The sequence below is a fragment of the Melanerpes formicivorus genome, unplaced genomic scaffold, assembly GCF_026170545.1.
Source record: "Melanerpes formicivorus ecotype bairdi unplaced genomic scaffold, bMelFor1.0.p_v2 SCAF_95, whole genome shotgun sequence".
NCBI lineage: Eukaryota > Metazoa > Chordata > Aves > Piciformes > Picidae > Melanerpes > Melanerpes formicivorus.
Genome location: NW_027142447.1, coordinates 434,399 through 461,492, shown reverse-complemented (window position 1 = coordinate 461,492; position 27,094 = coordinate 434,399). Strand labels below are relative to the sequence as shown.

The 27,094-nt window shown below is 50.7% G+C and overlaps 1 protein-coding gene across 1 annotated transcript; it reads left to right on the top strand.

The window, feature by feature from the left end:
- The first annotated feature begins 1,241 nt into the window (after positions 1-1,241).
- Positions 1,242-25,763, top strand: CTC1 (CST telomere replication complex component 1). Its single transcript, XM_068165998.1, has 24 exons — positions 1,242-1,301; positions 1,375-1,523; positions 5,932-6,178; positions 7,042-7,238; positions 8,957-9,101; positions 9,483-9,788; positions 10,019-10,147; positions 10,498-10,724; positions 17,097-17,271; positions 18,215-18,415; positions 18,648-18,774; positions 18,960-19,074; positions 19,400-19,859; positions 20,219-20,308; positions 20,587-20,730; positions 21,020-21,090; positions 21,865-21,974; positions 22,255-22,420; positions 22,650-22,736; positions 22,819-22,978; positions 23,519-23,583; positions 23,848-24,010; positions 24,160-24,286; positions 25,260-25,763. The coding sequence occupies exons 1-24, from the start codon at positions 1,281-1,283 to the stop codon at positions 25,409-25,411; spliced, it is 3,834 nt and encodes a 1,277-aa protein (XP_068022099.1). The 5' UTR covers positions 1,242-1,280; the 3' UTR covers positions 25,412-25,763.
- Positions 25,764-27,094: the final 1,331 nt, after the last annotated feature.

Genomic DNA, 27,094 nt, shown 5'->3' with positions numbered 1-27,094 from the left:
CACACACAGAGTTCACTCTGCACTGCCTGAACTGCTGCTGCCAGACCAAACAACTCCATGGACTGTGCCTACTGGAGGTGTTCAAGAGGGGATTGGTTGTGTCGCTTGGAGCCATGGTTTAGTTAGTCCTGAGGTGTTGGGTAGACAGGTTGGACTTGATGATCTCTGAGCTCTTTTCCAATCTTATTGATTCTATGATTCTACTGTGACATTCCCTATGTGCTGTGTGGAAGCCAGCAACGCCATGTACACAGGAGAAATGAGTGAGGGTTGTGCAGCCACATAGCTCTTTTCCACAGCTCAGGCTCAGAACGGCTCTGACTTCCCAGCAGCAGGTTCCAGGAGGGTATCAGGCTGCTGCCATGTCCTGGAAAAGAGAATGAAAATATTTAGCAATTTTCATCTAGTTAATTTCCTTGCTTTCAGCAAGTACACAAAATTAGCTCCTCCGTGGAAAAATGCTCAGGCACCAACGAGTACAACCTGTGGAGAGGGAAAAGACCTTTTTAGCAGTCTCAGGTTTATCACATACCATCACGTGAGTGGATGAGGCACACACCACACAGCAGCCTCAGCCTTCCAAAAAAAAAAAAGGCTGAAGCATTTATCTAGAACCGCACAAGTGTCAGGAAAATCCCCACAAACCTTCGCGTTAGGCTCTTCCCGCAGCTCGAGCAGGGCTCAGTGATCTCACGGCGCGGCCACAGCTGACATTTACACTAATGTCAAACGCGTACAGCACATCCACTTTCTAACTTTCGGCAGAATTGGCAAGCCCACTCCTTCCTCCCTCCCCGCCGTCTTCCTGTGGGCTGCCAGCTCTTCAAGTGTTTCGCGAGGCTCTGTCTTCAGGAGCACCGAACCCAGCTCGCCACTCTCTTGTCACACGGTAACTGCATCTCAGCTCCTCTGCCAGCGGGGCCGCTTGGCTCCCAGCCTACGGAGCCCTCCAGGTTCCCGCTTCTCGCCAACCATGGCGTAAGGGATGACTCGGTGAGGGAAAAGACTCTCGCCGCCGCTGAGACCTTTCTACCGCAGGAGCAGCTGGCAGCTCGTCCGCCAGCCCCGAAGCTGAGCGGCAACCACAGCTGCGAACTGCCTGCGGCGAGAGGGAGGGGGGGCGAAGGACCCAGCGCAGGCGGCGACGATTGGCCGGAGGGGAGGCGAGGGGCGGGGCCTGGCAGGCGGGCGGGTCGGCGGCACTCCCGGCAGGTGTTGCGCATTTCCCGCCGCCGCGTCGCCATGGTAATGTCGTGAGGCTTGCGCGGCCCGGAGCTGTCATGGCGGAGCCCAGCGCTGCGGTGAGTGACCCAGGGGTTTCCGGGTCCTTCCCGTCACACGGCGCTGAAACACCGTTTCTCTGCTTCTCCCTAGGAGCAGCGCTGGCTGCAGGCGGCTCGAGACTTCGTCCACCGAGCACTTCCTGCCTTGGAGGAGCCTGGCGAGTCGGAGCCGCCGCCGCTGGACGCGGTGCTGCGGAGCTTGCGGAAAGCAAGTGGCGGGGACCTGCCACTCGGCTACAGGTGACCGCGGGGTGCAGAGGGAAGGAGAGAGTGGGACGCGAGAGGAGGGACGGAGCGGAATGAGGGGACGGGGCGGGGGGAGTCCCTGTGGGCCTGGGCTGACCCTCACACGTGGACGGCGCGCCCCGGAGGAAGGCCACAGGCGCGCAGGGCTGCGCGGAGGAGGAGGCTTGCAGCACTGGCGCGGGGCGGCGGAGCTGGCGGCTCCGCATGGCTGCCGGGCGGGCGCCGCTCGTTCATGGGCCATACCCACCCCGGATGCTGGGTGTGGGAGGAGCGTTGTCAGAGATGGGTAACCGCACGCCTTCTCTTGGCTTCTGTGGGCCTCCGCCGGCTCTTGCGGAATGATTAAGTGCCGTATCCGCTCATCTGCGGTAGGTAGAATGTGTAAACAGAAGTGGAGCATCACGCTGAGAGCGAGCTGCTGTACAGCGCAGCTTGTGCGCGGCAGCGTCCCGAGCGAGGAGGTCCTGTTAGTCCACTCGGGACACTGTCCTGTGTATGGTCTCAGAAGCTGTTGGCCAGCAGATGATTACCTCTGTGAACTCTCGGAAGGGGGGAATCTAGGGTGGTGTGGTCCTTGCTGCAGCTGGTAAAAGGTGTTTGGGTGCTTACCGTTATGAAAAGCACACAACTTGCTGAGAGTGATGCAGATGAGGAGGTCTCTCTCTCGCTTATCATAGTATCAGTCAGGGTTGGAAGGGACCACAAGGATCATCTAGTTCCAACCCCCCTGCCATGGGCAGGGACACCCCACACTAGATCAGCCTGGCCACAGCCTCATCCAGCCTGGCCTTAAACACCTCCAGGGATGGGGCCTCAACCACCTCCCTGGCCAACCCATTCCAGGGCTTCACCACTCTCATGGGGAAGAACCTCCTCCTCACATCCAGCCTGAATCTTCCCACCTCCAGCTTCATTCCATTCCTCCTAGTCCTATCACTACCTGAGATCCTGAGCAGTCCCTCCCCAGCCTTCCTGTAGCCCCCTTCAGATACTTGAAGGCCACAATTAGGTCACCTTGGAGCCTTCTCTTCTGCAGACTGAACAGCCCCAACTCCTTCAGTCTGTCCTCACAGGAGAGGTGCTCCAGCCCTCTGATCATCCTCGTGGCCCTTCTCTGGACACCTTCCAGCACCTCCACATCCCTCTTGCAATAGGGGCTCCAGAACTGGAGGCAGTACTCCAGGTGGGGTCTCACCAGGGCTGAGCAGTGGGGGAGAATCACCTCCCTTGCCCTGCTGGCCACACTTCTCCTGCTGCAGCCCAGGATCTGATTGGCTTTGTGTGCTGCAAGTGCACACTGAGAGCTCCTGTTGAGCTTTTTGTCCACCAGCACCCCCAAGTCTCTCTCCTCAGGGCTGCTTTCCAGCCAGTTACTGCCCAGCCTGGATTTGTGCCTGGGATTGCCTCGACCCAGCTGCAGGACCCTGCCCTTGGTCTTGTTGAACCTCATGAGGCTGGCTTGTGCCCACCTCTCCAGGTCCCTCTGGATGGCCTCCCTTCCCTCCAGCTGTCTGCTGCACCACACAGCTTGGTGTCATCAGCAAACTTGCTGAGGTGCACTCAATGCCACTGTCCATGGCACTCACAAAGATGTTGAACAAGCCTGGTCCCAGGACTGATCCCTGAGGGACTCTGCTTGTCCCTGGCCTCCACTGGGACATGGAGCCATTGACAGCCACTCTTTGGGTGCGGCTATCAAGCCAGTTCCTTATCCATCTAGTGGTCACCCATCACACCCATGTGTCACCAGCCTGGAGACCAGGATGTGGTGTGGGACAGTGTCGAAGGCTGTGCTCAGGCCCAGGTAAACGATGGTTGTCTGTTAAAACCCCTGGCACAGCTGGTTTGGGGGCAGAAGTCAACTGGTATTGATTAGGGATTTGTGGCCTTTATACTAACAGTTTATAAACATAGGTGGTAGGTCTTTCACAATAGTTAAACTGTTCTTATCAAAGCCTTTTGTGGTTTTGTTTTAGACTGTGTTGTATGAAGTTTAGCCCAGAGTTTGGTTTATATTTAGGGGAATTCATAACAAGTTCCAAGCGGCTGGTATTTGTCTTGTATGTGTTCAGGTTTAGAGCCCTAAAAGACAAGAAAGACTTGGAGGTTCCTGGAGCAGGTCCAACAAGTCTTGTGAGGAGTAGATGAGGGCACTGGGATTGTTTAGTCTGGAAAAAGAAGAGGCTGAGGGGGAGACCTTGCTTGCTACAACTACCTGAAAGGAGGCTGGAACCAAGTCGGGGTTGGTTTCTTCTCCCTAGTAACAAGTGACAGGATGAGAAGAAATAGCCTTGGGGGAGGTTTAGTTTGGCTGTTAGAAGAAATGTCTTCACTGGAAGGGTTTACAAACAGCAGAGTAGGCTGCCCAGGGAGGTGGTTGAATCCCCATCCCTGGAGGTGGTTGAATCCCCATCCCTAGAGGTGTTTAAGCATTGCAGAGATACGATGCTGAGGGACATGGTTTAGCACCAGCCTTGGTGGAGTTAGATAACAGTTGGACTCAATGATTTTGGAGGTCTATTCCAGTCAAAATGATTCTGAGGCCAGTGTTCTGCAGCACACTATATCCACAGCTGATTATCAAGCTCTAGAGCAACCCAAGAGGGTCCAGTTAGTTCTCTTTATGTGATAACCAGGATGCAGTGTACTGCTGTAGTTTTGGTTTCTCCCCAAGAGCAGTCAGCACGTGGTGAAAACATGAGCAGCACTGTGTTCTCCTTGAAGATCACAGGTACCAGCATTATTCCCAGTGCCTCTGTGTCTCTGAGGATGCATCATTTTTCTCATGTGCTTTCCAGCTGATCTATTTTTTTCTGTTCAGCTTCCTCCTGCAGAGAGTGAAGTGCAGGGCCACTAATAGGATTAGGAGACTGGAACATCTCATGTGAGGAGAGGCTGAGAGAGCTGGGTTAGAGAACCCAGGTTCTCTACCGTGGAGAAGAAGCAGCTGGGGAAGAATCTTATTAATGCTTACAAATGTCTAAGGGGTGGATGTCAGGAAGATGGGGGCAGAGTCTTCTCAGTGGTCCCCAGTGTCAGGACAAGAGGTAATGGGCATAAACTTGGACATAGGAAGTTCCATCTAAACCTGAGAAGGAACTTCTTTACTTTGAGGGTGGCAGAGCACTTGAACAGGCTGTGTAGAGAGGTGGTGGAGTCTCTGTCTCTGAAGGCTTTGAAGGCCCACCTGGACATGTTCCAGTTTGTCATTTGTTCTTTTCTAGATGATGTTAACATGGAGTCAGGACTTCAACTGGTTCTGTAGCACAGAGAGCCAAAATGCTGGAGAAACAACAGTGACAACTGCTGCCATGGTCATATAAACACTGAAAAGGCTTATAATATATTGAGGATGCTGCTTGGTTCTTCCATGTTCAGTACTGTGGTCAGCCTAAGCACAACAGATACTAACCTGCAGTTGGCTTCACATGTTGTTGGTTTGATGCCAAAGCCAAAGGGACAGGTGGAAGGATTTAGGACTTCCCCATGAGAGTGGTGAAGCCCTGGAATGGGTTGTCCAGGGACGTGGTTGAGGCCCCATCCCTGGAGGTGTTTAAGCCCAGGCTGGATGAGGCTGTGGCCAGGCTGATCTAGTGTGGGGTGTCCCTGGCCATGGCAGGGGGCTTGGAACTAGATGATCCTTGTGGTCCCTTCCAACCCTGACTGATACTATGATACTATGACTCACTTGGTTGTGTTCTTATAAGTGAAGGCCCAGTCTCAGATTATTGGCTTGCAGTCTCTCAGCTGTTTATTGTGCAAGCTATCTGCAGGAGAAAATCTGTTCCAGAAGTGACACTAGAAGTTGTTCAATCTTGCTAATAGGACAGAATAGAATAGACCAGGTTGGAAGAGACCTTCAAGATCATCGTGTCCAACCTATCAGCCTTACCCCTGGTAGGTTTACTACAGTTCAGCAATTTTAGCACTGAATGATGTCATTAGTCTGCATTTACCTGTGTTTGTTACAGATGTGTAAACTATGTTGAGCCATTGTAGTGTTCTCTGTCTCCTATTCAAGCTAAAAATGTCTGAACTAGTAACTCTTTTCCCTCTCACCTCCCCCCATATGTACTTGAAGCAGTTTCCATTTTATTACCTCACAGTTATTGGACTTTTTTCTTCTGTGTGCCTGCTCAGGTAACCATAGTAGCAAAGACTCCCTGTTTTCAGAGGGGATGCTTAAGCAGAACAGAAGCTGAGCGAGCTGAAAGAGGTCATTGATCCCTGCCAGTGCATGAATTGGTTCTTGCCGTGCGGTATCATCTGAACATGCCAATAGCTAAGGCTCTTCTGACTTAGCCAAGCTTTCTCCACTCTGAAATGATCACTGTAATCCTCAAGTGCTGCTGACAGAGTTTTTCTTACATCCTTCTGTATTTTTGCACTTTTTTCCCCCCAGTTTCATCTCTGTCTCTGAGCTGCAGCATCAGCAGTGCACACCGTGCTGCAGCCACCTGACCTGGAGCACTAATGAGTTTAAAGAATGGGCTCGTCAAGGACAAGGCTCTTTACCCATGCACAGTGCTTTGCCAAGGACTTACCTGATCTTGGTTGGTTATCTCACAGAAGGCAGGCAAGAGAACAAAGGAGAACTGGTAGATGGTTGCCTGTATGTGAAGGACAATACCGGGACAATTCCATGTGAGGTATGGCCTCAGTCTGAGGCATTCTGTGTCCATTCCCATTTCTGGGGCAGTCTCACAGACCACCAAGTGCTTCAAAGGGTGTGCCAAAGCCTGCAGCAAGGGAAATTACACATCTGTGTAATAGGCAGGGAAACAACAAGCTCACATCCTGAGGAGAGGGTAGAACATGTCACATTTGCCATTGCTAGGAGAATGAATAGTGAATGCAGTGGCCTGGAAAACAAAGACAGGCAAACATACCACTCTGTTAAATTCTGAAGTATCCTGAGAGACCTGCAGGTTATAGCACTAGCCCCAGTGTATTGAATCCCAGCTAGTGGAGCAGAAATAACCTTTTGGAGAATTGTCCTGGGTATTCAGTAGTGCATTGGTGATATACTTGTGGGAAATAATAGCTTCCATGACAGTTGAATTAAAAACCCTGTGGAGGCCATTGCAAGGGGAGTCTAGGTAAGAGGTAACCCCTAGAGTGGTGATGAAAACGCACTGAGGTTGTGCTTCTCAAGGAGGGGAAGATCAGGAAAAAGTTAAACTTGTATGAACTTCTAACTGGAAACACAGGAGAAAGGCAAGCAGGTGAGAAAGTAACTGAGCCTTGCAGTGAATTAATTATCACCTACTTGAGAGGGTGTGACTGCAACCCAGAAAACAGGGAATCTGTTCCAGAGTTGCATGGAAGGACAGAAGTTCTCCATGCAAGATACCAGAGTGGGCAGAAAACATTGCAGTTACTTAGTGAAGAAGCCCAGCAGTAGAACAAGAGATTGTGCTGTGCATGCAAGGGAAAATGAGTTACGAAGGCTGCAAACAGTGCTGAGGAAACATGTAGCTCATCTCAGGCTTTTGTCTTGTTCATGTCTTAGCTCTTGCATTTTGCACTTGAGTGGCTGGAGTCACTGTTCCTCTTCCCAAGCTGGTCATATATACCTCAGACAGACCAAAGCACAACAGGGTACTTGGAAATCCTGATGGATCCTGTGCCGATAAATCCCCCAAAGGAAGTAGCTGACAGCATTCCAGTTACCTCCCCAGCATCAGCTGAGCCACTGCTTACTTCCAGGTAAACACCTGCTTTTCATGGGATGGTTTGACCAAGTAAAGCAAAGTTTACTTGTTTCCAGCTGTAGTTTGATACTACAGAAAGGACATGAGAACAAAGTGATGATGCAACTTTCAGAGGCTAAAATTTACTTTAGCTAATCTTTTTGAGCCTACAGTGGGCCAGAAGGAGTCTTGAAGGTAATTCTAGATTCTAATATTAATATACACCACCAGTCAAGTTCTTATCAGAATGCTAAGATAAAGGTGCCAGTTAAATGTTAGCTGATAAGAGTATCTGTTGCCTTCAGTGGAAATAATCACAGTATCACTAAGGTTGGAAGAGACCTCGAGGATCATCGAGTCCAACCTATCAACACAGACCTCATGACTAAACCATGGCTCCAAGTGCCACATCCAATCTCCTCTTGAACACCTCCAGGGATGGGGACTCCACCACCTCCCTGGGCAGCACATTCCAATGATGAACAACTCACTCGGTGAAGAACTTCCTCCTCACCTTGAGTCTAAACCTCCCCTGGCACAGCTTGAGACTGTGTCCTCTTGTTCTGGTGCTGCTTGCCTGGGAGAAGAGACCAACCCCTTCCTGGCTACAACCTCCCTTCAGGTAGTTGTAGAGGGCAATGAGGTCTCCCCTGAGCCTTCTCTTCTCCAGGCTAAACAATCTCAGCTCCCTCAGCCTCTCCTCACAGGGCTGTGCTCAAGGCCTCTCCCCACCTTTGTTGCCCTTCTCTGGACACCTTCAAGTGTTTTGATGTCCTTCCTAAACTGATTGGCCCAGAACTGGACACAGGACTCAAGGTGCAGCCTAACCAAAGCAGAGTACAGGGCACAATGACTTCCCTGCTCCTGCTGGCCACACTATTCCTAATGCAGGCCAGGATGCCATTGGCCCTCTTGGCCCCCTGGGCACACTGCTGGCTCATATTCATATACTTAGAGTGTGTGAAAATGCAGCCAGTGGAATTGCAAATCTTACTGTAGTTGATCATGACTGAGTGCTAGATCATGTTGGATCTTCTTGAGTAGATAATTCAAGATAGATAAGAACAAGTAGATAATCACAACCAAATAGATAATAGTAGATAATGATAGTAGATAATGATAACCAAATTCAAGTAGATAATAACAAGAAAATGACATTAGTCAGGCTCTTCCAGTTCCTTTTAGTTTCCTTTTGGCTTAATTTGGTTTGTGTCCTGTGTTAACACAGCCTGCTCTCACGAGCTCCCCTCTCTCCTCACACAGATGGGAGGGAGAGTAACACACTCAAAAAAACCTGAGGGGTGAGATAGAGAGTTGGATAAAGAGGTTTTCTGAAGGATACTGAGACACTTGAATGTGTCCACAGAAGGGCAGCAAGGCTGGGGAGAGGCTTTGAGCACAGCCCTGTGAGGAGAGGCTGAGGGAGCTGGGGTTGCTTAGCCTGGAGAAGAGAAGGCTCAGGGGAGACCTTATTGCTGTCTACCACTACCTGAAGGGAGGTTGTAGCCAGGTGGGGGTTGGTCTCTTCTCCCAGTGTGAAAGGGATTTAGTATATAAAAGTTAGAGTTTTGTAGCCAAATACTGTTTTGAAAGCTTCTCTGATAATCTTTATTCCTTGGTTGGACCCTATATTTCTCGAAAGTGCCTGCTGCATATTAGTTTGGTTTGCTGCTGAGATGCTTTTGAGTTCTTCTTTCATGCCTGATTTCCTTTGCTTCTTCAATTGCCCTTCAGGACTCCGTGCAAGAGGAAATCCAATCTCACAGTGGCAGGTGAATTGACCAGACTTGGGTCTCTCCTTCATATTCACCACAAGACATTCTTCTTTCTGTTCCTGGAGTGCTTCACCTCAGCTATTTGTGTCCCTGTGCTAGTGCAGGTAGGTCCTTGGAATTTGCTGATGTTCACTGTATCTGTATGTGCTGGTTGATTAATTCTTTGAAGTTTGCCCCTGACTTTCTCATTTGGTTTGTGCTTCCTTTTACTGGTGACTCCTGGCTTTTAATTTAGCTTTTTATTATTCCATGCAACCTGCAATGGTCCTTGTAAGAAGCCTAGTTCTATGCCCTGCAGAAATACAGCCCTCCTCCCTCATGCAGCTGCAGTGTCTCTGACCATCTTGCAGCTATCACCCTTTTGCTAAGAGTGTTAGACATTCCTCTCAGGGGAAAGGGTCTTTTTGGGTGGTGGTGTTTGGATCAGGAGGAATTCTTTCCAGAGCAGGAAATGCTGAATACTACTTTTGGTTTCTCTGCTCCAGAAGCCCAACCAGCTGGCATGGCATCATGTCCTCCAGTTGGGTCACAGGTACACAATAACAGGCCTGAGTATGTCCAGCCTGAAGAAAACCGGGCACAGGATGTTCGTCACTGGTGCTTCTTCCTGCCTTCTGCCTGACTGTACAGTGAAGGTGGGGAAGCAGCCCCTGGGCAGTGCTTGGCAAGGAGAATCCACTGAGTCTTCTTCTTCCCTTGAGTCTGATGAGCAGCTCAGTGACTCCTTGGAGCTGGGAAGTGAAGAGGAGATGCCGACATCAACCAAAAAGTCCAAGATCATCTCATATGTGGTGAGGATTCATGGGGTTAGCCTTATAGAATCAATAAGGTTGGAAAAGACCTCAAAGATCATCAAGTCCAACCTGTCACCCTTCACCCACTCATGCTCTAGGATTTCAGCTTCTGGCCTGCAAAGTTTTCTCTTCACTATGAATTAATTTCTTAATTGCTCAAGCCTAGGAGTCTTTTATGTTCTGGGACTCTCTACATTCCTTTAACTTCCTGTTTGCTTTCCATTTAGGGAACTGTCACCAAAATACTCAATGTGCAAGCTGGCCTCTTTTTACTGGATGACAAAGTCTGTCTGTGCCTTGCTTACCTGCAGCTGGTGAACTCTGCACGTGGACTCCGACCAGGAGCATGTGTGGAGGTAAGTTGAGACTTAGGAGGCATGGAGTTTGATGGAAAAGACTCAGGCCCTGAGCTTGACTCCTGAGTATGTGGGTCAGCAGAAGACTACAGCAACATTGCAGCAAGTTTCTGGAACAGAATTGAGGATCTTACTGTCTAGGCCTGGTTCTGGGTGCCAAAATGGATGTTATCAGATTCCTCCCTAAGCAGTGCCATTGGGTTTATATACAGTGCCCAGTTTATATACAGTGCCCAGTGGGTTTATATACAAATCCAGTGAGGTGCCAAAGGATTTAGGATGGGATGATGGGTTTGGGGAATGGTGGCAGACTAGCTGTCTCTCTTCATCTGTACGTCTGTGTATCTCAGCTCATTGGCGTCCACATCCTGCAGAAGCCTCTGCTATCCTTCCCTTACGTTGTGCTTGGTGCTTGCCTGAGGAGCACCATCAAACTGAAGAGTTTCTCAAGGCTCAGCACCCCCTACCAGCCACCAGCTCCCTCAGGAAACCTCTACTTAGAGGTGCTTTTCCGCTACAACCTCGGTATGCCCGCCTACCTCTGGCTGGTGAGCCTCCTGGAGACGTTTGAGGAGAGGTAAGGACAGTTCTTCTCAGGTCAGGCTATGTGTATCTGCTCAGTAGGCTACCTGGGTGCCTTTTAGACAAAGAGTTTGCAAAATGCCTGTGCTTGGATACTACTAGCAGTGGCAGTTGCTTCTGGTTTACTGGGTTGAGTAAGCAGGAAAATCATAGACTCATAGAACTCTTAGGGTTGGGAGTGACCACAAGGATCATCTAGTTCCAACCCCCCTGCCATGGGCAGGGACACCCCACACTAGATCAGCCTGGCCACAGCCTCATTCAGCCTGGGCTTAAACACCTCCAGGGATGAGGCTTCCACCACCTCCCTGGGCAACCTGTGCCAGTGTCTCACCACCCTCATGGGGAAGAACTTCTTCCTAACATCCAATCTGAATCTACTCATTTCTGTTGTTGTTCCATCCCCTCCAGCCCTATCACTCACTGACAGCCTGAGCAGTCCCTCCCCAGCCTTCCTGTAGGCCCCCTTCAGATACTGGAAGGCCACAATGAGGTCACCTGGGAGCCTTCTCTTCTCCAGACTGAACAGCCCCAACTCCTTCAGTCTGTCCTCACAGGAGAGGTGCTCCAGCCCTCTGATCATCCTCCTGGCCCTTCTCTGGACACCTTCCAGCACCTCCACATCCCTCTTGGAATAGGGGCTCCAGAACTGTACACAGTACTCTGGGTGGGATCTCACCAGAGCAGTGTAGAGAGGGAGAATCACCTCCCTTGCCCTGCTGGCCACACTTCTCCTGATGCAGCCCAGGAGCTGATTGGCTTTGCGGGCTGCAAGTGCACACTGAGAGCTCCTGTTGAGCTTCTCCTCCACCAGCACCCCCAAGTCCTTTTCTTCAGGGCTACTCTCAAGCCAGTCACTACCCAGCCTATATCAGTGCTTGGGATTGCCTCCACCCAGCTGCAGGACCCTGCATTTGCTCTTGTTGAACTTCATGAGGTTGGCTTGTGCCCACATCTCCAGCCTGTCAAGGTCCCTCTGGATGGATCCCTTCCCTCCAGCTGTCTGCTGCACCACACAGCTTGGTGTCATCAGCAAACTTGCTGAGGGTGCACTCAGTGCCACTGTCCATGGCACCAACTAACATGTTAAACAAGCCTGGTCCCAGTGCTGATCCCTGAGGGACTCTGCTTGTCACTGGCCTCCACTTGGACATGGACCATTGACAGCCACCCTTTGGGTGTGGCCATCAGGCCAGTTCTTTATCCACTGAATGGTCCATCCATGGAACCCATCCTGCATAAGCTTGGAGACCAGGATGTGGTGCAGGACAGTGTTGAAAGCTTTGCTCAGGTCCAGATCAATGATATCAGTTGTTCTGCCTTCATCTATTAATGTTGTGACTTTGTCATAGAAGGCCACCAGGTTTGTCAGGCAGGATTTACCCTTGGTGAAGGTGTGCTGATTGTGCCCAATCACCTCTTCATTATTCTTCTGCCTCAGCAGTGTCTCCAGGAGGATCTGCTCCATGATCTTACCAGGCACAGAGGTGAGACTGACTGGCCTATAGTTCCCTGGGTCATCCCTCCTTCCCTTCCTCATCCCTGCTTCAGATACAAAAACATGGTAATACTTATACCTCATATCTGCTGTTATGCAGAGGGTGACACTGCGGTCAAGCTGTTAATTCTGTTCAGTTTCACAAGCATTTAAGCCATTTTGTGGGACATCAGTGTAGGAATGAGCCTCCAGGCCCACTCAGTGGAAGAATAGGCCTCTGTCCCATCCACATTCCTTCCCAGTGACCATCCTTCTCAGTGACATGTTGGGTGCCAGGCTGGCACGGAGAGAAAACACACAGAGACACCTCAGAGATGTTGCAAGAGCAGTAGCTAGCCTCTCTACTGAATACACATCAGAGCTTGAATGTCTTTTCTCTCTTCCCAGGCCAAGGAAAGCTTTGTTATTCACAGCTGTGTGTTTTCCCAACACTGTTTACCTTTCAAGTTAAGGAGAGGATGTTCAGGCTTAGCTTCAAGGCTGCAAAAGGGTTTGAGTGGCTTGAGAGCAGCCAGGCAGAAAAGAACCTGGGGCTACTAGTTGACAGCTGGCTGAACATGAGCCAGCAGTATGCCCAGGTGGCCAAGAAGGCCAATGGCATCCTGGCCTGCATCACAATTAGTGTGGCCAGCAGGAAAAGGGAGGGCATTCTGCCCCTGTACTGAGCTCTGGTTAGGCCACTCTTTGAGTCCTGTGTCCAGTTCTGGGCCCCTCAATTTAAGAAGGATACTGAGACACTTGAATGTGTCCACAGAAGGGCAACCAGGCTGGGGAGAGGCCTTGAGCACAGCCCTGTGAGGAGAGGCTGAGGGAGCTGGGGTTGTTTAGCCTGGAGAAAAGGAGGCTCAGGGGAGCCTCACTGCTCACTACAACTACTTGAAGGGAGGTTGTAGCCAAATAGGGGTTGGTCTCTTCTCCCAGGCAACCAGCACCAGAACAAGAGGACACAGTCTCAAGCTGTGCCAGGGGAGGTTTAGGCTGGAGGTGAGGAGAAAGTTCTTCACAGAGAGAGTAATTGGCCATTGGAATGTGCTGCCCATGGAGGTGGTGGAGTCACCATCCCTGGAGGTGTTCAAGAGGGGATTGGATGTGGCACTTGGTGCCATGGTTTAGTAGTCCTGAGGTGTTGGGTGACAGGTTGGCCTTGATGATCTCTGAGGTCTTTTCCAACCTTACTGAGTCTATGAAAAGCAGTGAGATAAACATCTGAAACGACCTTAATGTGAGGAAAACCTTGGAAGAAGAGCACTCTGTGGTTGTCTCTGCTTTGTGACTTTTAAATTACCTTTGTGTGTGTGATTCCTTTGGGTTGTTTTCCCCATCCTGTAAAAGAAAGCAAGCCAAGTATACCTAACGTGATTAACCACATCAAGCTCAGCCAGGACACCTGCAGGTCTGTTTGTATGACTCTAGGGGAGATTTCAACATTTTGGCCAGTTTCAGGCTTTTGGCCTGTCTGTTTTCCTTTGCCTTGTCTGCTTGCCTGACACCCAGCTGCATTGCCCACGTGGTCCTATTATTTTTAATCAATTTATGGTTTTGTTTTATGCTTTTGAGAAAGGGACAGCTGCAGGATTCTCTAGCTTGAAATGCTTAGGTGTAAGAAAGGAAAACAAAGATAATTTGTCAGTGCCATGGACAGTGGCATTGAGTGCACCCTCAGCAGGTTTGCTGATGACACCAAGCTGTGTGGTGCAGCAGACAGGCTGGAGGGAAGGGAGGCCATCCAGAGGGACCTGGACAGGCTGGAGAGGTGGGCACAAGCCAACCTCATGAGGTTCAACAAGACCAAGGGCAGGCTCCTGCAGCTGGGTGGAGGCAATCCCAGGCACAAATCCAGGCTGGGCAGGGACTGGCTGGAAAGCAGCCCTGAGGAGAGAGACTTGGGGGTGCTGGTGGAGGAGAAGCTCAACAGGAGCTCTCAGTGTGCACTTGCAGCCCAGAAAGCCAACCAGATCCTGGGCTGCAGCAGGAGAAGTGTGGCCAGCAGGTCAAGGGAGGTGATTCTCCCCCTCTGCTCAGCTCTGCTGAGACCCCACCTGGAGTACTGCCTCCAGTTCTGGAGCCCCTATTCCAAGAGGGATGTGGAGGTGCTGGAAGGTGTCCAGAGAAGGGCCAGGAGGATGATCAGAGGGCTGGAGCACCTCTCCTGTGAGGACAGACTGAAGGAGTTAGGGCTGTTCAGTCTGGAGAAGAGAAGGCTCCCAGGTGACCTCATTGTGGCCTTCCAGTATCTGAAGGGGGCTACAGGAAGGCTGGGGAGGGACTGCTCAGGATCTCAGGTAGTGGCAGGATTAGGGGGAATGGAATGAAGCTGGAGGTGGGGAGATTCAGGCTGGAGGTGAGGAGGAAGTTCTTCCCCATGAGAGTGGTGAAGCCCTGGAATGGGTTGTCCAGGGAGGTGGTTGAGGCCCTGTCCCTGGAGGTGTTTAAGCCCAGGCTGGCTGAGGCTGTGGCCAGGCTGATCTAGTGTGGGGTGTCCCTGCCCATGGCAGGGGGGTTGGAACTAGATGATCCTTGTGGTCTCTTCCCACCCTGACTGATACTATGATAACTCTAAACAAATTTCCTTGGTAGGTCAATAGTAATGTGGCTTTAAGAACTCAGTCTGAGTTCAGTCTGTTCTGCTTTTCTCTTCTGGTCCTGGCTGGGGTGCACGCTGCTGACCTTGGATTGAAGCTTATGAGATAAGAGAAGTAACTTCTCTAGCAACTGCTTTGCACTAATGAAATTTCCCTTAACATCCATTTCTCTTTTAACCCTTTTTCCGTCCAATTACCCTTGGACAAGAAAGGGGGGAAGAGAGAGAAGGCTTTGGGGAGGCTTCTCCTCAGGGGAGTGTTTCTGTGTCACATTGTTTCCTGTGTATCTCTGTAGGTACTGTAAATGCTGTATGTTGTGTATATATTCACTGCATTCCATTCTGCTTGTAAAATACAGCTTGCCCTTCGCTTCTCCCACTGAGTCTAGCTGCGCTTTATGTAGTGGGAGGATTCAACTTCCACACTACCACAGGTTTTGTTCTGTGCTCTCCTTAGTTCTTGTCCCACACAGCACATTCACTCATTACAAGTAGAAAGAATCCCTAAATTAGGTAGAATAGAATAGAATAGACCAGACCAGACCAGACCAGGTTGGAAGAGACCTTTGAGATCATCAAGTCCAACCTATCATCCAATACCACCTGATCAATTAAACCATGCAAACCAAGCACCCTATCAAGTCTCCTCCTGAACACCTCCAGTGATGGTGACTCCACCACCTCCCTGGGCAGCACATTCCAATGGGCAATCACTCTCTCTGTGTAGAATTTCTTCCTCACCTCCAGCCTAAACCTCCCCTGGTGCAGCTTGAGACTGTGTCCTCTTGTTCTGATGCTGGGGGAAGGCTTTTTACCCTTAGGCTGTTTAACCTTAGGCTGTTTAGCCTCAGGGAAAACCCCAGATGGTGTGTCCTCTGGCATCAGAATTACCTCACCCTGGACCTCCAGTGCTCCCATACTTACTTTCCAAGGGCAGTGGGGAAAGGGAGGGGAGGCAAGGTGGTTTAACCTTGCGTCTTTTGAGGGGAACCTGCGTCCATTCCCCACTGCTTTTTGGATAGCCAGCCTCTGCTGGGGGGGCCTGCAGAGCCTGCTTATTCAAGTTCATCTCCCTTCTACATTCCCTTACAGCTCTTAGTCTAGCAACCTCATCCTTCAGTCTGGCCAGCAGGGTAAGCACATAGTCGGTCTGCTCACACCTAATAGTCAGAGTCCAAGGGCAGGAGATTGAACACATCCAAGTGCCAGGTTCTGCACATTGGCCACAACAACCCCAGGCAGTGCTACAGGCTGGGGTCAGAGTGGCTGAGAGCAGCCAGGCAGAGAGGCACCTGGGGGTACTGGTCGGTGGTAGGCTGAACAGGAGCCTGCAGTGTGCCCAGGCAGCCAAGAGGGCCAATGGCATCCTGGCCTGCATCAGGAACAGTGTGGCCAGCAGGAGCAGGGAGGTCATTCTGCCCCTGTACGCTGCACTGGTTAGGCCACACATCGAGTACTGTGTCCAGTTCTGGGCCCCTCAGTTTAGGAAGGAGGTTGACTTGCTGGAAGGTGTCCAGAGAAGGGCAACAAAGCTGGGGAGGGGTTTGGAGCACAGCCCTGTGAGGAGAGGCTGAGGGAGCTGGGGTTGCTTAGCCTGGAGAAGAGGAGACTCAGGGGAGACCTTCTTGCTGTCTACAACTACCTGAAGGGAGGTTGTAGACAGGCAGAGGTTGGTCTCTTCTCTGTAGCAACCAGCACCAGAACAAGAGGACACAGTCTCAGGCTGCACCAGGGGAGGTTCAGGCTGGAGGTCAGGAGGAAGTTTTACACAGAGAGAGTGATTGCCCATTGGAATGGGCTGCCTGGGGAGGTGGTGGAGTCACCATCACTGGAGGTGTTCAGGAGGAGACTTGACAGGGTGCTTGGTTACATGGGTTAGTTGATTAGGTGGTGTTGGATGATAGGTTGGATGTGATGAACTTGAAGATCTCTTCCAACCTGGTCTGGTCTGGTCTATTCTATTCTATTCTGTTCTATTCTAATGCAGGAGTTGTCCTCACTACCCTGCATCTCAAGTGCCAGGCTGCAGCACTCTCTGCAGCCAGATACCTGGACACCTACGTGCTGATGTTCCACCCCAGTCTGGGTCCACACTGATTTTTGGAAGGAATTATTGCTATGAGTCCCCACCATGTCCATCGCTGGCCACGGGACCTACCGGACCAAAAAGCGCCGGGGCGCGTGCGGCTGGCTGCTGCCGAGTGAGCCCAGGGGCTGAGATGGAAGCTCACTCAAAAGTGAGGACTGCTGAAGCTGTTAATTATTTGGATTCTTGTTTTTCTCCCCAGATTTTCTTGTTTCTTTGGGCGCCTTCGACTGCTGCTGGGCTCTAGGCACAGGCGCCCAGGAGCTGCTGAGAAGTTTCTTGACCCCCTTCTGCAAGCTGTGGTGCCAGCTAGGGAGCAAGCAAGAGACATCTATGGGGAAATTTTAGGCAAAACACACCAGTGTCCCCTGCAGAAGGTGAGTAAATGCTCTGCACAAGCCCTGTGAGGAGAGGCTGAGGGAGCTGGGGTCACTTAGCCTGGAGAGGAGGAGGCTCAGGGGAGACCTTCTTGCTCTCTACAACTACCATAAGTGAGGTTGTAGCCAGGTGGGGGTTCGTCTCTTCTCCGAGGCAACCAGCACCCAAACAAGAGGACACAGTCTCAGGCTGTGCCAGGGGAAGTTTAGGCTGCAGGTTAGGAAGAAGTTCTACACAGAGAGAGTGATTGCCCATTGGAATGGGCTGTCTGGGGAGGTGGTGGAGTCACCATCACTGGAGGTGTTCGGGAGGAGACTTGATCCTCTCCTCTCCTCTCTTCTCCAAACCTCTCCTCTCCGAACCTCTCCTCTCCTCTCCTCTCCGAACCTCTCCTCTCCGAACCTCTCCTCTCCTCTCCTCTCCGAACCTCTCCTCTCCTCTCCGAACCTCTCCTCTCCGAACCTCTCCGAACCTCTCCGAACCTCTCCTCTCCGAACCTCTCCGAACCTCTCCGAACCTCTCCTCTCCGAACCTCTCCGAACCTCTCCTCTCTGAACGTCTCCTCTCTGAACGTCTCCTCTCTGAACGTCTCCTCTCCGAACCTCTCCTCTCTGAACCTCTCCTCTCTGAACCTCTCCTCTCCGAACCTCTCCTCTCCGAACCTCTCCGAACCTCTCCGAACCTCTCCTCTCCGAACCTCTCCGAACCTCTCCTCTCCGAACCTCTCCTCTCCTCTCCTCTCTGAACGTCTCCTCTCTGAACGTCTCCTCTCTGAACGTCTCCTCTCTGAACGTCTCCTCTCCGAACCTCTCCTCTCTGAACCTCTCCTCTCTGAACCTCTCCTCTCCGAACCTCTCCTCGCTGTTTCCTGTTTAGCTTCTGGGAAGAAACTTCACTGATTGATTAATTCTTTCTTTCTTTCTTCTCATTCATTCTTCTTAGTATTTGCCCCTCAACCCCCCATGCCAGGCCCCATCTCTGTCAGCACTTTGCCATTTGGCAGAACAGAAGAGCTGGGAAGGCTTCAGTCCGTCACAGCTGCTCTCCCCCTTGGAGGCTCAGCACATGGGCACCCAAGAGCTGAACCGCGCACTGGCCTGGTCCTACTGCACCTTCTCACCAGGGTGTTTCCAGCCCCGACTGGTGAGTGCTTTATTCCCTTTACTGTCTGGCCTCTGAGAGTTCCCACTTCTCCCCATGCCTAACAGCACCTGTCTGATGCATGCCTGTTCCCATGTTAGGGAATGACACTGCTTTCCTCACTGTGGTGTACTGAACACAGGCTGAATTCGAGCTGCTGCAATGCACACTTTGATCTATGGCCTTCTGAGATGGGAAGTGTTTGATGCTCTCTTCGCCTTCCTTTCTGTTGCAGATACTACTGGGTGTGCTGAGAGTCTCCTCCAGAAGCAGTTCCCTCCAGCTGCAAGACAGGAGCAGCAGAGTTGCCTGTGTGATATGCCATAAGGATGGTAGCCCCTTTGCTCATACAGCTCTCCAAGGTATGTACCACTAAGCAAAATTTGAGGGTGCTGGGCTTTCTGTTTTACCATCCAGCTCTGAAACAAGGAAGAGGAGACTTTGTATGGAGGTGCTGAACCTTGTGACCTTGAAATGAAGAAACTGAGCTTACTGCTTTTATCTTCTCTCTTTATTAGCCCAGCTCCTTTCTCTGATGTGTTTGCAGGATCACTTTTGCAGGTGGAAAACTACCAGGTCGTAGTGGAGAGATTCCTTCAGACTGATTTCCCCTCCTGGGAGCACCTGGCAAATCTGGAGTATGTGAGGGAGAAAAAAACCAGGTGAGTCCCTTTATTCAGGGCACAAGTAAAATCATCACTCCTGCAGTTCCACAGCTGTGCTGGATGATGGTGAAACTGCTTATGAGCATAGTACTTCAGTGCCAAAGCAACTGCCCTGTGCTATTGTCAGCAAAGGAGATTGTAATCAGCCATAAGCCTACTGTGTCCATTTTGCTCAGAACGCACCCAGCCTCTTAAGCTGCACTCTCCTTCACCCTTTCTGCTGCTCCTGCTGAATACCTGTGGGGGACTCACCAGAAGTTTTTGTTTGGGAGAGACATGTGTCAGGTACAGGGAGTTTCACTGCTGCCATTTGTCATTTCAGTGTTTATGTGCAGTTCTACTTGGAGGATGTTCAGGTTCTCCATGCTGCTGAAGAAAAAGTCCAGAAAGGCCTCAGGAGTGGAAACAGCTCCTCTTTGAGCAAGAAGGATGATGGCAGCTTAACATCTGAGCTGGAAATCCCAGAGGCCAAAGTGCTGAAGTTGGAGGATCCTAAGCCAGAAAGTCTGAGAGATGAGAACTGTCAGGGGGGCCAGAGCGGCCCTGGAGGAGCAGGCTGTGTCTCTCGCCTGTTTGTTGTGACTCAGAAGGAAGGTCTGATGTTGCGTAACTACCAACTCTCCACAGAGGATGGAGAAGGACAGAAGCTGCAGCACAGTTTCCAAGCCACAGTGCTGTGGCTGGGCAGACCTCGGCTCTGGAGCCACCTCGGAGAAACTGAGACTCTACCAGAGCTGGAGGGGACCAGCTGTGAGGGAGAAGAGGGCATGACACGGCAAGAAGTGAGGCAGAAGGCAGCTTTGGGGCATGTGGGGGTTGGTAAGGCTGGGAGCTGGCTCCTCAGGGAGTCTGTGTGATACTTAAGCATCTAGATTCCAAGTCATTGGGAAAGTGATCTTTGTGTTGGATACAGATGTATGTTTATGCAGGCAACCTCTTTGTGCTTCTTCAAGGGAGCCATCTCTCTGTCACCTCCCTGCAAATGTTACCTTCTTAAGAGAAGATAACCTCGATAACCTTATTTCTCAGTCCAGGCATCCTCTGCTGGGCTTGCTCTCATCTTGCTGTGTTTTGCATTTCCTACCTTTTCTCTGTTGTTTCTCATCACCTTTTCCCTCTCTTCCCTCTCCTCCCCTGCCAGGCACTGCTGCTGTTCATGGGGAAGTCTCTGCGATGGTTTCCATTCCTGCACCGGGCTGGGCTGTATCGCTTCATTGTGCCCTGCTGCTCGGTAAGAGAGGCCGGCTTGCTGTTTCCTCTTGGAACCTTCTACTGTGTGGGGGAGTTGAGGAGTCAGAGGGTGACTAAGCTTTTTTGGAGGCTTTGAATTCCCATCCAGCTTGCCAAGGAACTGCTTCAGTTCTTTGGCTAAAATTCTCATAGCTCTGAGTTCAGAGGAGTTTTTGTTTTTCTTCAAAGCCCTTCAAACTCCTGTCCTTCCTTTCCCTCTATAGCTTTTGTCTCCATCCTTTAATAGGCTTCTTTCTTACCTTACTGCTCTTCTCTCAGGACTTGGAAGTGTTTGACAAGCTCTGTCTTCCATCTGTGCCACCAAAGTTCCTCAGCAGGTCATCCTGCCCCATGTGCCTGCTTGTCCAAGATACTTGGCACTTAAAGCATGAGACATGGATCTCCAGCCTGACTGAGCACCAGGTATGCAGTACCTTATTGCTTCAGGCTTTCACAGGAGGCTTGTACATCTCTTCAGAACTAGCTCAGAATATTATCAACACAGAATGTCTTGTTGATGAGATTGTTCTGCTCTAAGCTCTGTCAGAGACTGCTGCTGGGCTTCACATTTTCCTGGCTCAGAACTAATCTGAGGAGGAAGCATCAGTTGCTTGGCGTAGCTCTTAAGCAGTCAGAGTGTGTCTTCACTGCTCTGGCTTGGAATGGCTCTAAACTGCAATCCTCCTGAGGCTGTGTCTCCCCCCACTTCTAGCTGGCAGCCAGATCAGTGCTGACAGGCATGGACCAGAGAATTTCCTCCATTCCAGAAGTACTTAGCAACAGGTATGTTGGTCTGCCCCAAACTGCATGTCATTGTGTCTTAGGAGATGGGTCTACGGTGACCTTTCTTGGAGGTAGTACCATGTTGAGCAGTGATGAATTATCTGCTGTAGGAATCTAGCTTGGAAATCTTTCCATGTGCAAGCAGAGCAGATTGCCCCCACCCCATTGCTCAAAGCTAAAGGGATTTCAGGTGACAAGGCTGCAAAATGGTGTCCAGAAAAAAAATTGAGCTCCTACTGCTGTAGACCAGTTCCCAAAGGCCTCTTCTAAATGCCTGTCAGAAGTGGAGCTAGGAAAGTGCAAGGAAAGTGCAGCTAAATGTGTGACTTTTTTGTTGCTGTTTGATTGTTTGAGTGTAACTTGCTCAGATCCTAGGGTCAGAAGCATTTCTCTTCAAGGCATGCTCAATGTGAGGTGGTGTGCATGCACAGTCAAGTCTTCACTCAGAAAACTGAATTGTTATTTGGCTGGCCTCTTCCTCTAATTGAGAAAAGGAGCTAGGAGTTAAGCAGAAAGGAAGGCTGCACTGCCTCTGCCTTCTTCACTGCTGAGCCTGAAGAAACAGCAAGGGGGTTAAAGGCAGCTCTTGCCCCTGGTTGGGGTAGGCCTGCAGCAAGCTGCCCTCAATCCAGATTCAGTTGCTCAAGAGCAGGTTCCCCTGAAACCAGGCTCAAGCAACAGCACTCCACAGTGTCCTTTGTGGCAATCTTGAAGTCAGGCAGCCTGCTTCTCCCTTCGTCTTCAGGCTGGACAGAAATCCTGGTCTGCTTTCAGTTTCAGAGGTTCTCTTGTTTCTTTTGCTGGTGAGATAGTGGAGAGGACCTTGTGTGCTTCTTCCAAGAATGAGAAGCCATGTGTGACTGCTGGCCTCCAAAAGCAGAAGGGTAAGATTGTGACAGCCTGCAAGGCAACAACAGGTTGATTCTTGCTTCTTCCTCTTTCAGAGAGACCGTGCACTGGGCTAAATGAGCTCCTGTATCTGTGAATAGTGGAAGTATGCCAAGATGCTGCATCCTACTGCATGTCAGAGGGCTGGGAGTGTCTTGGGGATTGGAATGAGAATACTATACTTGGAAAATCTGATGTGATGGGAGGGAAAAACACCTCTAGCAGGTCCGGCTCAGTGAGTGAGCTCATGGTGTGTGTGGTTTTGTGCCGCCTTAGGGAGACTACTAGCCAGCGACCACAGCGTGAAGCTCAGTGTCTCAGTTGCTTCAGACTCCCATGTTTTGATGGACATCTACATTGCTTCCACCTACCTGCAGCATCTCTGGGGTTTGCTGCCTGGAGCCAAGATCCTCTTCCAGAACTTGGAACGTAAAATCTCAAGGTACCCCTGTCTGTAGAGCCCTGATCTGGGCCACAGCTCAGACCTCTCTTGCTGTCTTTGAAACTAATTCTGCATCTTTTCTCTCATGTGGACATTCCTCATCCCTTTTCCATGCCTTTGTGTCTCCCAGTCCCTTACTACAAATTATTTTCCCACCCAGCCATCCCAAGAAAACTGAGCAGCTTGGTTTCTAGGAGCTCTACCTGACATTTATTCTTTCACATTGCAGATTCCATAATGTTTATTGCACCTACATTGCCTCCAGCTGTGTGAGCATCATATCTCTGCCAGCTTCTTACCTACACCTTTCTTCCAGGTGAGCCCAGGGTCTGTTCCCACCTTAGAGAAACAAGAGAAGTTTCTATGGTCCAAGCTTTTCACACTCCTATTTCTTCCAGGCCTGCAAGGGAAGCCTCACCCCCCTCATTTGTATTCCTGTCCAGCTTGCAACCTCACCTGCAGAGCCTACCCCGGGCACAGATCTTATGCCACCTGTCCTGTGTACTGGTTCTGTCCATACAATGGGTTTGCTCACTTTGCAGCAGCATCTTCAAAGAGGTACTCAAGCTTCCACAGAGAGAATTTGTGAGGAGCCTTGCAGATTTTCTACTCTGATACATGATCTTTGAGGTCTCTTCCAACCTTGGTACTACTGTGATCCCTTGCTACCGTGTAGAAGACATAAGAGTTCCTGTCCCAAATCCAAAACCTCTTTTTCCAGTGCCTGAAAAAAATGTGTATATTAGAAAGGTGTCAAAGTGACAACTGATTAGTGACAACTGTGTGATGTGTGATACCTGTCAGGCTGGATCTAGGGCTGGAGGTGAAGTGAGAGCATGGAAGGGCAGATTACTGCTCTGTTAATGCTCTGCTTTTCCCATCTTGATTGCTGTTGGGGGTTCAGCACCTTGTAGCAGGTGATTTTTCTTCCCATATAAACTTCACCCAAGACACTTAGCAGAAGTGCAGTGAAGTTCTTTAACCCTTGGTATGCTTGATTAGGGGAGGGTGAAAAGAAGCAGTAGCCTTTCCCCTTCTCTCTCTCTCTCTCTCTCTCATACCCGCCTATACATAGCTGTAACTTGCCTCTTCCTTCAGGGCAGGTGCACTCGACACAGTCCAGCGTGTCCATCACACACAGGAGTGAGGCAGGCCAGTGCACGGTAAGCACTGCAGAGATTGGGCATGGGCAGAGGTGGACAGGAGGGAACAAATTACACCACAGAGGCAAGGGGGGAAATCAGATCAAGGATGGGATGTAGACAGAGTAGCAGATATAGAAGTCAGAATTGTCTTGTCTTCCTGGATGTGAGCAAACCCCCCTCTCCCTTTCCTGAGATTCATTGTTGGGATGTGACCCTTGTGAGGGAGCCAGGGGCATTGTCCTGACCTTCCTCTGCATCCCAATCTGCCTGCTCTCTCCATAGGGTGCTGGTGGAGGATGGAACAGGTGAAGCTTTGGTGCTGTGCAGGAACCAGCATGTGGCAGCAATACTGGGCCTGAGCATTCCCGAGTGGGAAGCTCTGCTGAAGTGTGTGCAGAGAAGGGGCAGTGTGTCCATCCAGCATGGGGAAGCTACTGGCACGGGGGTGAGTGAGTTGTTCTAGTAGCAATTGCAGCATGCTGGCCTCAAAAGCCTCAGCTGGACTGGATTTTCCTTTGCTGTGGGTGATCCAGTAGGTCCAACAGCTCCCTGCCTTCTTCACATTCACTGGAAACACACCCTTTGCTTCCTCAGTGTGCAGAGGAACCTGAGGATCTCGTTGCTTGCTACCTAAGGAGCCTGTGCAGGAGCCCTCTTATCTGTCGCCCTATCCTGCTGGATTTCAGCCTGGACAGGAAGCCCTCCAGGATCCTGCAGCCTGGTAAGCAAGCACTCTTGGCTGTTCTCATGCTTAGTGGGGGAAGGAAGGGAGAAGCTGTCTCACTGGAGCGGGGAAGGAGAGCTGCCCTCACTGTGCACACAGCAAGACCTCTGAATTGTGGATTCTGTAGTGTGGAGCTATTCCTTAGCAGAACCACACTCAGGAAAACACAGAAACAGCATTATGAAAGTCACTGGCTGCAACAACATTTTTCTGCATTACTCAGAAGCACAGAGCTGTTTTAAAGAGCATGGTTCCATGGGATTCTGGCCAGACACAGCTACTGTGCAGACCTCTCAAATCAAGTGGGTTTTGATTTCAGACAGGAGAGCAGGTAGGGTCATTCTGGCCAGATACAGCTACTGTGCAGACCTCTCAAATCAAGTGGGTTTTGATTGCAGACAGGAGAGTCTGCAGTCAGGGGTCAGGAAACCTGGAAATCCTCACCATTTCTACAGAATTTAAAGGAGCAAAGAGTTTTGAATTCAAGGGTGCTGACACCTGAGCTCAAGCTGCCACAAGTGCACAGTTGCTGCATTAAGGGGATGTTGACTGCTTATGCTAACACTAGCACTTGAGTATGTGTCCAGGTGCTGCAGGGGTTGATTTGTTGAGCTCCCCAGAGGATGCTCTGCTGTGGAAACCTCTTTTGGATACCATATAATGCTGTCTATAAGGCCAGTTTGCTGATAATGAGAAAAGATACAAAGCCCAACACATCAGCCCTGTGAGCAGCACAGTGTGCAGCACTTCACAGCATGGAATGGCTGTTTCCCTTAAGCTGGAGGGATGCTGGCCAAATGCCTTCATCAGCTTACATCCTGGATCCGTTAATCATTCTGTCCTTTGAGCTTTAGCAGATGCCAAGCAGCTGCTGCAAGGCCTTCCCTCCCCCAGGGACATCTACAGCTGTGTGCTAGGAGAGAGCAGGAGCCTGTGCTGAGTTCTTATGGGTTATCTCTTTCCCCTTCAGCTCCACTGCAGCTAAGAAATTTTCGGTGCAGTGAAGTGGAATTTGTGTCACAAATGAGACCTCGACCAAGCCTGCTGTGCCTGAATGTGGAGGAAGTGAAACACAACATCTTGAGCAGCCAGAGGATGAGCAGGGCATCAAGTCGCTGCTGAGGGGGAGCCATCGCCTAACAGCTCTCCCGGCACGAGAGGGATTAGGGAAACACCTCCTGGAATTGGGAGCTTTGTGTTTAACCTCCTTTCCTGTAGGAGCACCCACCAGCCTGTGACCACAGGGGAAAGGGTGCCAGCAAGAAGCTGCTGTGGCTGGTGGAACTCTGAATGGTCATTCTGGACCATTGCCAGCAGGGAGACTGGGCTACATTTTGAGAGAGAGATGTTTGGTTATTTCCTGCATGACAGGGATTGGGCCCAGGGCACACAATGTGTGTATTTTATGTGGTAGTATCTACTCAATAAAGCTATTACAGCTCAGTTTAAATGACACCATATCTGGTTTAGTATTGGGGTTTACTTTCAGGGCGGAGCATAGATGCTTCGTTTCTGAACCCCAGCCACGCGTTTGGCAGATCATTCACTTCCTGTGAGACTGTAGAGTTGCTACAAGGACTGGTGGTCCTAATCCAGCTGAGGAGGAAGGTGAAAAAGTCACTGTTTGGAAACCAAACCTTGCCACTCAAGCACAGGCCTAGGCAGGTACTGTTTTGCAGCTTAACCAGGGGCCTGAACGTTTATGTAGAGCAGCAAACTGTGGGACAAACACAACTTGCCTGTCTGTTCCTGCTGAGCAAGGGGATGATGACTGCACTGTCGTCTGCCCGTGGCAATGCCATGTCCATGGTGGCATGGCACACCAACCAGTAAAACAGAGCAGCTCACCATTTGAAGAGATGGCTCTGCTCTGCTTGCAGTGATGACCAAGTGTTCTCCACTTGCATTTTGGCAACACAACACCCCCACATTTCGTCTTGTACTGCGGGCCAGTACAGCCCACGCACAATTACTTTCCACTGTACTTTGTGTGCAGACAGGGTATCTGAACAGCTGCTCTGGTTTTGGTTTGGCTTGTTCAGAGCTTCCCTTGTCCCTTCCCCTTTCACTCCCTGCCTTGTATTAAGCTTCAAGTGGTGGTTTTCTTGAGCACATAGAAAGTATCTTCCCTCTCCAGGCCTGCTGGCTGCTTCTAAGAACAAAGCAGGAGTGGCACAAGAGCTGACAGGACACCATGCAGGCTCTGAGCCAAACCAGCTCAAAGCAAAGGTCTGCACAAGTGACAGGCTTCTTTTTTTCTGTTCTCCTTTTTTTCTGTAGGTGTTTTTGGTATAGTAGGAAAGATTTTAGAATAGAATAAACCAGGTTGGAAGAGACCTTCAAGATCATCACATCCAACCCACCTGAACAACTAACCCATGGCACCAAGCACCTCATCAAGTCTCCTCCTGAACACCTCCAGTGATGGTGACTCCACCACCTCCCTGGGCAGCACATTCCAATGGGCAATCACTCTCTCTGTGTAGAATTTCTTCCTGACTTCCAGCCTAAACCTCCCCTGGCACAGCCTGAGACTGTGTCCTCTTGTTCTGGTGATGGCTGCCTGGGAGAAGAGACCAACCTCTGCCTGTCCACAGCCTCCCTTCAAGTAGTTGTAGAGAGCAAGAAGGTCACCCCTGAGTCTCCTCCAGGCTAAGCAACCCCAGCTCCCTCAGCCTCTCCTCACAGGGCTGTGGTCCAAACCCCTCACCAACTTTGTTGCCCTTCTCTGGACACCTTCCAGCAACTCAACCTCCTTCCTAAACTGAGGGGCCCAGAACTGGACACAGGACTCAGGGTGTGGCC

Bases quoted from the DNA above. Each gene is read 5' to 3' on its own strand.
- CTC1 (XM_068165998.1), top strand. From the start codon at position 1,281: ATGGCGGAGCCCAGCGCTGCG. The intron at 9,102-9,482 runs GTAGGTCCTTGG...TCTCTGCTCCAG, and splicing joins GTGTCCCTGTGCTAGTGCAG to AAGCCCAACCAGCTGGCATG. The intron at 24,287-25,259 runs GTAAGCAAGCAC...TTTCCCCTTCAG, and splicing joins CTCCAGGATCCTGCAGCCTG to CTCCACTGCAGCTAAGAAAT.